A 15,338-nucleotide genomic window follows, 5' to 3' on the forward strand; every position below is an offset into this window, starting at 1 on the left:
ATTTTAAATATGCAAAGAATAAACTGAAACATAAGGACTTATTTCAAAAATTCTTTCACAAGCAGAAAGCTCGATTTCTCAGTGACGTGGCCCATATTTTCAACCGACGTTTCTAAAAAATGAGTTTTCAATTAGACTGTATTTTTTTTTCGATAACTCCGTAGATTTTAATTATTTGACGTGATTCTTTCTATATTTAATTGGAAATTGCTGTCATTTGGTCTCATTAAATAGTTTGGAGTAGCACCTCCCTCTCCAGGAACATCGACCTTTTATGTAGAAAATAATTATTTTATTTTCCGGGACGTGGTAATAAGTTTCCATAGCATGCATATGGTTACATGTGGTTACAGTTTACATGCGTAACTTATCTGGGTTCAGATGTCAATGCGGTGAAGCGTGAAGGTGAAATAGGACAAACTTTATCTTACCAAGGAAGTGTAGGGGTCAATTGAAGTGTATGCTTATGTAAAATGTTACTAGCTTTCCTATCTTAACTGTGTAAATTGTAATTCATATTGGTCTATTTCTCCAACATAAGGTCAGCTTAAGATCAGCTGCTGATTTCAATGACCTTTTGATAAGTAGGTATTCTAATGCTTTGTATCTAAGAATGTTAAAAGAAAATAATCCTACTAATATAACAAGCGTGAAGGTTTGTAATAATGTATGGATGTTTGTTACTCTTTGGCGAAAAACCTAGTGGACGGATTTGGATAAAACTTTACAGTAATATACATCAGAATAACATACGAGTTACAGAAATACTTGATTTTGCATGCGGGTTTGTCTGGCAGCTAGTAATAAATAAATGTACTGGAGAATTGGAAAAATTCAGAACTTTCCAATCGTAAACACGTGCGCGTTTGACGGGTTAGGAAATTAACAAGTTTATAAAAAATATACTAGCTTTTATCCGCGGCAAAACTGCTGACCACAACATATTTTCACACGTTTGTTTTTATTGTCCCATTTTATAATATTGTCTTGGCTCGAATATTCACTGTCGAATGTAGGTATTGATCTATACTCATTAGTTAAGTACTATAGTTATGAAGTGGAGTCTTCCTTCTTAAAACACATTTACATCATTCAATGTTTAATTACAATCTGGCAAAAACTTAAGGTACAACTGTATTCATGTCTAATATTGATTACTGACTAAATTACACCCTCTACATACCTGTACCTATACGTTATATAACAAATACCAAGAAAATACCTCGATTCAATAAGAAAGGAATCCTAAACCTTCATTTCTATCGCCCGGTATAATCAATTGCATTCCTTGCCTCCATGAAATGTATTGGAAATAATAGAGTTATCCAAGTAATTGAATTCCTTCAAAATCTAAACGCCTAACGCAATTTAAAAGCAATTTATTTTAGTGCGCCTGCCGTATTTATCATAGCAAGTTTGTATCTAAGAAAATAATACTGCAAGTTTGCAAAGGAGAAACGTTTAGTTTTTTTAGATCTAATCTGCATTTAAAATTAACTAGGTAGCTAATTTTATTATATTTTTCGCTACATGTAACACAATACGTCGAAATCGCAATGAGATATTTAAATTACAATTTTATAAACTTTTGATAAATATGTTCAGAAACAAGTTTTTGTTGGAATTGAACGCTATTTTTTTCTGTTTTATTATATCGACGGGAGTTTAAATATTTTAGTTACTGTTACGATGTCTTTGGCTGATGTTTTTGGATTGTTCCGTGGTGGAGAATTAAAGAAATTAAGTGTACCAAGATGTTTAAATTTGCTTGCAGGGAATATGGCGGACCAGGATAAGGAGCAGGTTCGATGCTCGTCGAGTGAAAGTGATAATTTTGAAAAGATCGACTCGGAAGAGGCTAGAGGCGATGTAAGTACTTATTTTCATTAAAATTATGAAACTAACATTTACGTAGAGCTTTTTCTAAGGCAAGATTTTTGGTGTTTGAAGTGGTAGATTTAGTTATGGGATAACGAGAATTTTTATATATTTTTTTGTGAATTGAGATATTAAATATATTGATGAGTTTTTTTCTCGGTGACAGCTTTTTTTAGTTCGTGTTTTTAATAATTTCACCTCAGCTAAAAGTAGCAAGGTTACAGCGACCATGTAGTATTTTTTTCCGGATCGATTTTTTACTTTTGAATTTTTTATCCCTTTCTATCGAATTAACATCTAATATATAAAAATCAATGCCACTTTTCGTTGTAATTCCATAACTCGAGAACGGCTGAACCGATTTCGATAATTCTTTTTTTATTATATTCCTTGAAGTACGAGGATGGTTCTTATGTAGAGAAAACGTTAATATGTACCACGGGCGAAGCCGGGGCGGACCGCTAGTACTGTATAATATATCGCACATCCGGAGAAATAACGTCATAAATGTCATAAACCACTTTTTACAGGGCAGAGATTTAAAAGTTTGCTTTGTTATTCATGGGCCCAGTTTATACATAAGAAAAATTATTTAATTGATTATGTTGGTGAATATATTCAACTTCGAATATATAGCATTTTCAGGGAGGCTGAAATAACTAGATAAGACTTATTTTACTTTTTTTAAGGATGGTACTACATTTATGACATTATGGCCCTGGGATTCAAAGTATACTAAATCTATTATGTCAAATTTAGTAGGTAGGTATGAAAAAAATATCACTTCTACAGAGAAAAACATATTTATTGTAACATTTTAATTAATTTGGAATAACGGCGTTGGTGTAAGTCTATCAAACCTGATATTTTTGTGTTGGTGACGGTTTACGCGAAGTTTGTTTTAATTTCTAGTAGATATTATTTAAATCGTGGAGGTATCACCTCCTGATCCCCCTCCCCCTCCTGAGACTATGATTGATGATGTGCCCCGTCCAAGGCCAAACCGTCATCTTGACCAGGATGTTGGTGATGATATTAGAAGCAAGACAAAGAAATCTTCTATATGCGACTGTCCTAACTCTATTTACATAAATACCGTTAATAAGCATCCCCCCTTCTAGAAGGCCCTTTTCGACAGTATTCTGTAACTGACTGGACCTTACATTGTACATTGCAGTAAGATAGAAAATAACCCCACATCAGGCACCTCGATCCGGGCCATCAAAATCGGTCAACTACTTGTAAGAAATGGCATCAAAAATATTTGCAGATTGCATTAAGAATAGGCCGCAATAGGGTTGCTATCGAATTTTAAGTGGTGAAGATGCCAATGTGTTTATTGGTCATCCAATATTGGCCCAGCACAACCTGAGCACAATTATCCCCTTATACAATTATTCACGGAAGGGAATTGTAAGAGGAGTGCCCACTGACATTTCTACGCAGGAATTTGTTGCCAATTTGGAAATCCCTGCGGGCTTTGGGTATATCTTAAAAGCACGTAGGTTAAATAGAAAACATCGTACGACGGTGAGCACTGAATGGATTCCCACAAACTCCCTGGTCCTCACATTCCTAGGGCAGAAGCTGCCTGAAAAGGTCTTCCTTTACAAATCATCCTTAACAGTAGAGCTTTATAGACTGCCAACAATCCAGTGCCTGAAATGCTGTAGGTTTGGCCACATAAAAACCAGTGTAGGTCGAACCCCCGATGTTTTAAATGAACACGAGAGCCTACAAGAAGCTGTACATGCCGAACCTATTATTTTAGCTCTCATAATTTGACACTTTTTACTGAAACATATCCTTTGCCCGAGACTAAGTTGTTTCGCTATCTATTTTACCTTTTTTCTGTGTCGAAGTAGTTTCTTTTCGAAGATTGTTTGGGGTTTCCTTCTCACTTGTACCTACTATTTACAGTTTCAGAAATTGCAACTTATTCTACAAAAGGTCTATTGACAGGGTTTGCAGTAGATTCTACTTCTGAATCTTCGCTAGATGAAGAAGAATCAGAACTTGAACTTCTAGAGGAACTAGAGCTTGAAGATTCAGTAGGCCGATATTCATCACTGTCACTATCAGGTGAAAAATCCCCGCTGCGAGTACTCTCACCTTTAAAAGTATTGTAATAAATAAGGTTTAAAGACATTTATTCCCATTAAGACATAAAGTCACTTACATGAGAAACTTAAATTTTAAAAATAGGTATTTATAAAAAATATCATTCGTTAGATAAAAATTTAGAGTAAGTTACATACTATAAACATAAGTTTAGGTTAGGTACTCATTCATTGCATTCAAAGTTTGAGCGTGTGGTCTTCCAGGATGTGTTTCGCTAATTGTTTTTTGAATACAATGAATGAGTTTACACTTTTTAATTTGCTTGGCAATCCGTTATAGAAACGTGCTCCCTCGTATGTTGCCGTTCGCCTTCCATAATTCGTTCGGATCTTCGGGAGGGCAAGATAGCTAGCTCGTCTATTAGGATAGTGGCGATTTGATGTTGAGAATATTATATTTGTATTTATGTTTTTATGTAGCGCTTTGTGGATGAACATACACGTATTATAAAAGTATAATTGTTTTAAATTCATTATTTTAGTATCGTCGTAGATTTTATTTGTAGAAGTTAAAAAAGGATATTTAAAAATGGTTTTAATAATTTTATTTTGTAAAATTTGTAGTGGCGCTAATTTATTTTTGTAAGCGCTACCCCATACTTCTATTAAATACATTAGGTGAGGTTTGACTAACGTGTTGTAGATGGTGTGGCGTAATTTATGAGGAATGCAAGAAGTGATATTACGCAGAGATCTAAGAAGTGCTGATAATTTATTTTTTTTAGGTGGTCGATGTGATAATTCCATTTTAGAGAGCTGTCGATTCGCAAACCTAGGTATTTCTCGTGGGTTTTATGTTCTAATACAACACCATTAATTTTAAGTGGAGCGTGTGGTGGAATAATTTTGTTCTGAGCTTTGAATTTAATATAACACGTTTTAGATATATTTATTGTTAGTAGATTGTATTGAAACCATTTATTTAATTTATTTAAATCATTTTGTGCTTGCTTTATCATGTCATGTATAGAGGGGCCAAAATAAAACAGACAGGTGTCATCCGCATAAAGTGTTAGATGACCATTTAGTTTTAAATCTTGTAAATTATTAATATAAATTAAAAATAAATTAAAAAAAGCAATGGGCCTAAAATCGAACCTTGTGGTATGCCACACGTAATTGGTAAGGGAATGCTATTGTAGTTTTCTATTTTAACGATTTGTGATCGATTTTTTAAATATGATTTCAGCATGTCTAGTGCTTTACCAGTAATGTTAATGGATGCTAATTTCTTTATTAAAAGTTCGTGAGAAACGGTATCGAAGGCCTTTTGTAGGTCAATAAATACTCCCAAAACTAAATTTTTTGCGTCAATGTTCTGTTTTATTTTAGTAGTCAGGTCTATAGTCGCTGACAGAGTGTTACTTTTTGGCTTAAAACCGTATTGACGCACTGATATAAAATTAAATGAGTCTAAATATTTTTCTAATCTCGTGTGTAAAATTTTCTCTAATATTTTTGACAACACTGGCAACACCGAAATTGGCCTATAGTTACCAGGTTCAAATTTTGAACCACTCTTATAGATAGGAGTTACCTTCGCTATTTTCAACGAATCCGGAAAACGTCCTTGACTTATAGCTTGGTTGTTATATGATTTAACTTTTCTTTAATGCATTTAATTGCTTTTGTGGTAATACCATCAAGACCTGTACTACAGTTTGAATTAAGGTTATTTATAATTTTTAAAATTTCATTAGGTGTACAGGGATCAAAAGTGGATAATTCGTACTTTTTTGATGGTGATTTAGGTAAGGTTGAGGAAGAGTTGGTTTGATATTGTAGGGGTATTAAATTTGCTAGACGAGATCCTATTGTAGAAAAATATTGATTAAATATCTGGCATATTTCATTTGGCTCGGTAATATATTCAGAATTTATAAGTAATTTAGTAGGTAAAGTACATTTTACAGTTTTGTTATTAGCTAATTTATTTACTAAAGTCCATAATTTCTTGGGTTTTTTTATATTCCTTGTAAATTCTTGGTAATAGTAAGAATCTTTTGTGTCTTGAATAAATTTTTTTACCTTTATTTTTTGAGTGTTAAATTTTATTTGAAGGTTTTTATTTTTAGGGTTGTTTTTTAGTTGAGACCATAATAAATTTCTTTCGTTAATTTCTGTTAAAATTGCTTTGTTTATCCAGTCTTTTCGGGGCAGATTTAGAAATTTAGTTTTAGTAATCTTACTTTTATCTATAATAGATTTAATTTTATTTTCTAATATTGTATAATCTTTGTTTATTTCAGTATCAACTATGGAGTCAGACAGGGATGATAATCTTTCGTAATTAATTGCTTTATATTGAGTTTTAACACTTTTTGGGGGTAAATATTTTTTTAATTCTACGTATATGTGCTTATGGTCGGAAATACATGAGTTTATTATTGCGAAATGAAAATTATCATTTTGAAGGTTCGTACTTACATGGTCAATGATAGATTTTTTTGAGGAGTCTCTTGTGCTGTATTTTTTAGTTAGTTTATTGAGTAATATATGTCCATTACACTTAAGAGTATATTTGTATAGTTTGGTATTTTTATCTTTTGTTAACAAGTCGATATTAAAATCTCCAAATATAATAGCTCTGTGCCTTTGTTGTAATTGCGATTCATACATTTCAAGGAATTTTTGACAGTTAGTATAGCCCGGTTTATAGATAACGCCTACATCAATTTTACATCGTTCTAAACTTATCCATAAGTAATTGTTCCCTTCCTCGTATCGTGATTCAATAAGATTGTGTTTTAAATCGTTGTGGATGTATGCTGAGACTCCACCTCCTCTTGCGTCAGTCCGGTAGTTAAAATAATGTGTGTAATTATCAATATTTAATTCTGAAGCTTGCGCATCAGAATTTATCCAAGTTTCAGTAATTAGAATTACGTGGATAGGTTTTATTAATGAGCTCAGGATACATTTTACTTCATCTAGTTTACCTTTTTTTCTTATGCTTCGCGCATTGAAGTATATAAATCTAAGCCTGGATCGGGAGAGTTGCAAATTTTCATAGCTGTCTAGTATTTCGTAGGAGTTGATATTTTGGTTGTTTGTCTTTAAATTTATTTCTAGTTTTTTGACATAATTTTCTTTATAGTAGGCATTCCGTTAACGTATTTTATTGTGAGATCTGTTTCTCCTTCACCAATGCGACGGTTTAGTTCATCCTGTAAACTTTTAAGATATTTTTCCTGAGCTGGCGTTTGATCACTAAAAGCTTTAATATTGTTGGGTAGTTTATTTTTGTTACGTAGGATTATTTTAGCAGATTCAATTGTGTCATAGCAAACCTTTATTCTACGATTTTTCCCCGGTGAATACTTGCCAATTCTATATATCTTTACTGGCTTCGGTAGGTCTGAACTTATTAGCGAGGTAATTTTTAAAATTTCGTAGTTGTCTTTAGATATCCTCTCCTCTGAGTTATGATGAGATGTCGATTCTGGGAAACCAGCAAAAATTACATTTTTTTCGCGGCTTTTTCTGTCTCGTAGTTCCTTGATTAAGTGTTCATTTATATGTAGTTGATTTTTAGACGTAAAACCCGATGGATTGGATGACTGATTTATTGATTGAAGATTTAACTCCAGTGATTTTATTTTACTCTCACCCTGGTTGATCTGGGATTCTAATTGAGAAATAGTACTCTTCAATATGTTTTGTTCAGTAATTATCATACATGCTGATGACTTAATTTCACTGATTTGATTCGTATTTTGGCGAATTAAATTCAAGGATTGTTCGTTGGACGATTTAATTTCGGTAATTTGTGTTTTTACCTCAGAAATGTTTTCATGAATTTTGTTTATTATTTGTTCGTTTGAGCAAACATATTTTTCAAGTAATGTACTAATACGGCTCAACTCCGAGCGAATTTCCTTCATATCATCACTACATCTGCAATCTTGTTCTAGCGGTTGTTTCCGTTTTCTGTAAGTGATTTGAGTATCAGTTGGCGTAGAACTCGTTGAAAACGAACTTAGCTTCGATAGATCGGGATGCGATCCACCGGCAGTACCCACTGCACCACTGCTGGTTAAACGTGTTGGCGATCTGCGTACACTCATATTTACTCCGCAATGGATAATTTGTGCACGAATATGAGTCGTTCTACGGTGCGTGCAGGACAAAAAATTGCAATTGTCTTGCTCCCGCTTGAAACGCTCGCTGTGTTTCGAACGTAAGTTGAAATGATATAAATACCAAACACTAATTATGCAACTTGAATTCTTATTATCATGTAAATAATTATTAAAATCGCAAAGCACTTTATAGTAAAAAGTAATACACGTCTATTCTGATTCACTAACGAACGATGACTGAAATAAAAATTAAAACGAAATTATGTAATTATATAACACGTATTGAAAAGTAATAAGTATGTATAACTATAGGTAAACCAGAATCTGATGGCAATTAGGGAAATCAAAATTTTGAGTGTGCAACACTAGGGAAAATGGACTGAACGATCTTGATACTGCTTATTTTTTATTTTGTCCTCAATATATATAGTCACATTACATAAGTGGACAATACTGTACTTAATAATGAGATATCCACTTAATATTATGTAGGTACATACTTACATATATAATATACAATAATTATTATACATATTACTTTTATACAGGTATTACATATTATTACTTACACATACCTATATTTGTATATTCATTACCAGTATGCCATGTGAAAATATCGATATAATGATAATGTAGATCAAAACTGCTTATAATTTTTTATAAAATAAAATAAAACTATGTTTATTTTCGTAAGTATTAACAGATACACACATTATAAAATTGACTTGGACAGCTTGGACTTGAAGAATAGCCGTATTGGAAACTCCTGTAATAAGTTTTCATAAAATTATATTGTAATCAACGAACAATATTATAGTTACCTACATATAATATTTTTTAATTTAAAGTATCAAAACGGGTAAGTCAAATTTACCAATAAAATCTTCAAAATTGAAAATTGTGATGTGTTTGACCCTTCTTCATCGAATGTTTTTCTATACACATTATAAACAACACATCTTGCTTGTGATCGCAGCGGCTTTTTCGACATTTTCGAAGATTTTTTATACAAAATCCTAAAAATTATTCATCAACTACAAAAAAGACAAATAATTTGACAACCAATTTGATAGTTGTCAAATAAGTTGCCACATGAAAATCTTTTATTTCTCAAATATAAATATGCCATCAGATTCTGGTAGACCTATACTTTTATACAGGTAATACATATTATTAGTATTTACACATAACTATTATTTGTATATTCATTACCAGTATGCCATATGAAAATATTGATATAATGATAATGTAGATCAAAACTGCTTATAATTTTTTATAAAATAAAATAAAACTATGTTTATTTTCGTAAGTATTAACAGAAACACACATTATAAAATTGACTTGGACAACTTGGACTTAACGAATAGCCGTATTGTAAGCTCCTGTAATAAGTTTTCATAAAATTATATTCTAATCAACAAACAATATTTTAGTTACTTACATATAATATTTTTTAATTTAAAGTATCAAAACGGGTAAGTCCAATTTACCAATAAAATCTTCAAAATTGAAAATTGTGATGTGTTTGACCCTTCTTCATCGAATGTTTTTCTATACACATTATAAACAACACCTCTTGCTTGTGATCGCAGCGGCTTTTTCGACATTTTCGAAGATTTTTTAGACAAAATCCTAAAAATTATTCATCAACTGCAAAAAAGACAAATAATTTGACAACCAATTTGATAGTTGTCAAATAAGTTGCCACATGAAAATCTTTTATTTCTTAAATATAAATATGCCATCAGATTCTGGTAGACCTATATCATAACTCAAATCGTTACCTATATAGCTGAACATCCAATTTTGGGACGGTTTTGTCACAACTGTACATAAAATAACAATATTACATTAAGCCACATAGCTGAATATCCAATAGTTTGGTGCGTTATTGTCATAATTGTTTTATACCGTACAGTTATGACATATATAGCCACTAGAATCAAATAACTAATCAATAAATCGAGAGCGCTTTTGTCACAATTGTTTAGAAAAATACAGTTGTGACAATTATCTACCAAAAGCTTATTTAGTAAATGTCATAATTACCTTATGTGACAACGCAGCTCCAAACACATTTACTCCGCTCGGATGGCCGGACGCAAGTACGCAACTGACTAATAAGACATCGTGCCGCCAGAATGGGCCAATAACATGTCAAAACCGCGACGTCATAATCGACCTCTATGACATTAAGACCCGATTTCACCAATATTTTTTAAATCAGAGATTTATTAATCGAGCTTCAAAATAAACATGTATTTTAACATCGTTGTCAACTCTTCAGGTCCCAAGAAGGAAATCTAACAGCCGTTTATCAAATCAACCTTTAACTGAGCGACTCACGAATCATTCATTCGTATTTTAAACCGCCCGAAACAAAATGTCATAGTTGACAATGCCATAGTTTCGCACATTAGGGCTATTTGTTCTAGTTGTATAATAACTGTCATGTTTGGTAATTCGACTAAATCGAGATGTTCTGATACAGTATAAAATTTAATAATCATGTAGTAACTTTTACGTTTACTGGTTTATATGTCAAACGATTTGGTCGTTACCATGGTTACAAATGTTTGATGTTATTTGGAGATTGTTTTGTTGTGATTTTTCTTGTGTTATTTTAATTTTATTTTGAGTTGAATAAATACAATAATGTTGAAGAAAAATCGCGGTTCAATTTCACTTGGTAGAAGGTAAACTGGATCTAGTTGAAATTACGAAAAAAAATTCGGAGTCCGAAGGAAAGTGGAGAGATATCTCATACTAGAAGAGCAATTAACAAGAAAAATAAAGACAAAGATAAAAGAAAGCAGTAAATTAATAGTAAATTCTTGTTCGTAATAACCTAGTATCTAGTTGTTATAACCAATTTATTGAATGATGTTGATAGGTACAATCTAAGGGTACAATAAAAATGTTTTATAAAAACACAAGTTTTATTTATTTAGGTAACTAACTACTACTACTTAACTAACTAACATGAAAAATTACATATTTCTATAACAATGTCACATTTAAATTAAATTAGGGTCATCATCATCGTCAGCCCATATACGTTCTCACTGCTGGGACATGGGATTGGTAGTGCTAACTTAAACTTAAACACGGTAAGGGATTATCCACCACGCTATCTTATGATATGTCGGTTTCCTCACAATGTTTTTCACCACTGAGCCATCACTGCACTGCACTACAATAAGCAGTTGGTCTGTAGGTGAAACTGATTGATTCCTAAAACAGAATTTAAAATTAAGATAAGTAGGTACATTTCATAATCATGAGGAGGCCTGAGCCTTACCTGAGTAGTGGTGAAGTTTACATTTGAAGTACCTATATTGGTATTCAATACTAGATTTGACATGACTCACAGGATTATTATGGTTTAATTGAAAATAATACAGTATGTAGGAAGGAACCTTTTATGCACATAAATATAAATATTACCTCACGAGATAGTTTTACTTACAGATCCGACGGTTATTCGAGTTTATCTTCAATTAATTGCAATACTTCCAAAACCGATTGTTTTGATAAACGAAATCTTGTACTAAAATCAACATCATCATATTCTACGAAACAATGACGACCTCTTTATAAATTCTGGGCCGTCGCGTTCGCACTATATAATCCAAATTATACAAATCATCCAACACATCTTCATTTTCAAAAATAAAATAGCTTAAAATAGTATGCAGAGTCCTTAGGCAGAGTCCATCTTGACAGCAAGAAAACATCAAATCATTTTTTCTAATCGCTTGTTAAAAATTTAAAGAGCCTCTATGCCAGTAATTAAATATGATGCCGTGTTAAGGAAACTAAACCTCGATTAGGTCATGGTGGGACACTCTCTTACATTGATGTCCCGTTAAAAGAGTTAACAACGTGTTAAACTAACTAACAGAGCTTGGTGAAACTGGGCCTAATTCCCTGAATACTAAACCATAAAAGGAAACGTTTTTGACATAAAACTCATTTTTGAAAAAAATGCAGTTGTGACGTTATTTCTCCGGATGTGCGATATGACACTAGAGTGAGATGCATTTTTTTACCTTGAAGGTAATGGGTAATTTTTTTAAACCTTGGCTAACATAATTTTTAAGGTAGGTCTTATTTAATGTAATAACAAGTGTGTAAGTAAAGTCTATGCGATTCAGTTATTTTAATGTACCTAATTAAAAAAGCATTAGGTGCATAATTACAGATTATGAATGCTATACTTGCTATGCTAGGTTTTTACATCATTTTTTTAATCAGTTAAGGTACCTACATATTCACAGTATTATAATATTATCTGTATTATATACGCATTCCTTCACCATATAAAAATTAAAAATATTATACAGAATAACGCTTAACTCAAAGACTTATTTTTATTCTTTCTTCTTATATTTGCCTGGCCGAGATCACTGCATAGTAATAAGGCCGCTTGGTAAACTATAATGTGTTTTGCAACCGGGGCAAAAACTATTACAAAGGAAATAAATATTATGTAAACGTGTAGCAACTAGCATTTTCGTTGTGTCCGAAATACCGTAGGTCTATGAAAGACCAGCCCCTCTAGACAAGTGGCTTTCTATTATCGTAACGTTTGATAGAATAGATTATGAATGTATGAGATTGACGTAAGCTGTCGATACATTTATCTACAGCTTATGTCAATCTCATACATTAATAATCTATTCTATCAAACGTTACGCTAAACGAAAGCCACTTGTCTAACCCCTCTGTAGTACAGATAAAATTAAATCAATAAAATTGATAGGTCAAAAAAGACATGCTATATTCATTACAAACATTGTATTACAGGGGGAAACGCACTTCCAAGTGGGCGATGAGTCCCCAGAAGATGATGACGGTCCAGCCCACGAAGGGGGGGATTTCTTTCCCAATGCCCCACCACCTAACATTCGGAGAATGCTCACACCTGCTCAGCAATTTGCGTTGGCTGAGAAGAGAAGCAAGTTGAGGTATGTTTAAAACTTTTTTGAACCAGTGGGTTGCTTTTTGGGCCACGGTGAAACCGCGCGGTGCAGCTAGTATTAGCATAGATTTTAGGTAACTACGCAATAAACTAATGTAAATAAGAAATTAATCTTATGAAAATTAGTTAATTTTTAAGTAAAATAAGTTAATCTTAAAATAAGTTAATAAGTCTTAACTGCGGAAGTATATTAGCTGCATATTACGTTAAAATTAAATTCTGTTTGCACTACCACGGTGGGATTGAAATTTGAACCATAGGGCTTGATGATATAATAGTCATTTTAATAATTACTATTATTAAAATTACTTCGGATGAAACAGTCGTAGCGTTAGCTACTATTAAGTATTCTGTGGCAGTAGATAAAATTTAACAATATACCAATATTATATGTATTTTAATACGCCTTTCAAAAGTATTCGAAAATCGTCGCTGTAATAAATGACGGTCTAAAAAGGGTAAAGTTAAATAGAAGGCGCTTAAAATTTTCATGCTTTTTTGAATTTTTACCTAGTTATTGAATTTAATCTTATATATAAAAATGAATCGCAAAATGTGTTGGTAAGCGCATAACTCGAGAACGGCTGAACCGATTTCGAAAATTCTTTTTTTATTATATTCCTTGAAGTACGAGGATGGTTCTTAATTCTTATGTAGAGAAAACGTAAACATGTACCAAGGGCGAAGCCGGGGCGGACCGCTAGTTATTTATAAAAGTCAATCTCTTACGTCTCGTACCTACTTAGTACTACAAAATACAAATTGTACTATGAATTTCTTTATTAGGTATAAGTACATAATTACAAAATGTTATGTTAATACATACTCGTATTATTTGATGTAATTGTTTTATATTTTGCATTATTATTTATTCTTTGCAATGATTCTTTGGTAATAAGTATGCAAAATACTTGCCACTTTTGCACGGCATAATATAACAAATAGATATTTGCCACGTATTATAACAAAATATAGATATTTGTTTCTTTACACATTACACACTATAAATGTATTAACATTATCAATAGCATTTTGTCCTTCCACAAACCGTAACCTTATGGACACAATGGACTTGTATTTCCATAAACAATTTTCCGCAAAAGGCGGGAAAAACTGAAAAAAATCTAGAACTTCTCAAACTTATAAATCATCAGTGATCAGCTGTAGTCTTCCAATGCGTTTCACGGCAAACGCACGCGTTCGAAATCGGCGGGAAATTTTGAGCGCGAAACGAAAGTTTGACATTTACGTATCTAAATACGTTTTGGTATGCCAGTGTTCTTATAATTTAAAATAGTGATGTTCCAATCAATAGAAAGTTTCGATAATTCTTAGTAATATTATTGCGATTCATTGTACTTATTTTTTGGCGTTATATTTAGTATAAGGGTAATTATCAGATAGCATATTTTTAAAATTAAATTATATTAAGCGAGTTTTGTAAATTTACACAGTATTTTATATTTTAAATACATAATTACACGTTAAGTAGGAAGAAAATCGAGTTGTTAACCTAGACCTAAAGAGCGACAAGTTGTTTACCGAGTAATATTTTATCATTACGCAAACCGTTTCTTTTTGAAATAAAAATTGATTGATATAATAATTACTTTAATTCAAATATTTTAGCTTAATATTATTATTTAGAAATTAGTTGCCCCCACAGTGATCTTAAATTAGTACCTAATTAGAATTATATTATCGTTAACTTTAGAAAAAAACCATGACGCCACAACTTCACCCATTATTTGATTGCATTGCATATGATCAACAAGCCTTGATGTTGGATTGTCGAGGTTAATATTAAAAGTAATATTTAATTGTACTTGTTAAGTAAAAACGTGCTGTTATAACAATTTCATAATGTAATAATTTATGGACGTAGTTTTTGCCATGGTAATACGTGATTTGATTTATAACTTATACTCATTGGCTTAAGTTTTAATTGGGTATTACTTATGATCATATTTTAAAGTGATGTTAAAAAGTGAACTTGCTTGTAAGCATATTTAAAAATTTGTGAACTCGTATCTTGTCACTAAAATAATCCTATTTGAGGAATAAATGGCTAGATAAACAATAGTTAAAAAACAATTATCTTTTTATAACGATTTTTGTTAACAACGTTCGTTTGTTCATAATTTAAGCTCATAGGTGCGAAATCCAAATAAAGCATTGACACATACATCAATATTAGGCACTAGCATCATAATATAATTCAGTCATACAGACTAACTTACCTTGACTTGACTTACTATAGTACATTTGTGTTGT

The 15,338-nt window shown here is 31.9% G+C and overlaps 1 protein-coding gene across 3 annotated transcripts in view; it reads left to right on the forward strand.

The window, feature by feature from the left end:
- The window catches only part of LOC123704297 (acetyl-CoA carboxylase), a 101,975-nt gene that overhangs the window by 25,722 nt on the left and 60,915 nt on the right, over positions 1-15,338 (forward strand). For 2 of the 3 annotated variants that reach the window (XM_045652616.1, XM_045652612.1), the window contains exons 2-3: positions 1,775-1,869; positions 12,890-13,050. In XM_045652616.1, coding sequence (XP_045508572.1) covers positions 1,780-1,869; positions 12,890-13,050 — 251 coding nt within the window. In that variant the 5' untranslated portion in view covers positions 1,775-1,779. Of the gene's footprint in view, positions 1-1,774; positions 1,870-12,889; positions 13,051-14,238; positions 14,332-15,338 lie in introns of those variants that run through there. The other variant, XM_045652615.1, reaches the window with a different exon arrangement.

This window comes from Colias croceus, chromosome 29, assembly GCF_905220415.1.
Source record: "Colias croceus chromosome 29, ilColCroc2.1".
In the NCBI taxonomy this organism is placed as follows: Eukaryota; Metazoa; Arthropoda; class Insecta; order Lepidoptera; family Pieridae; genus Colias; species Colias croceus.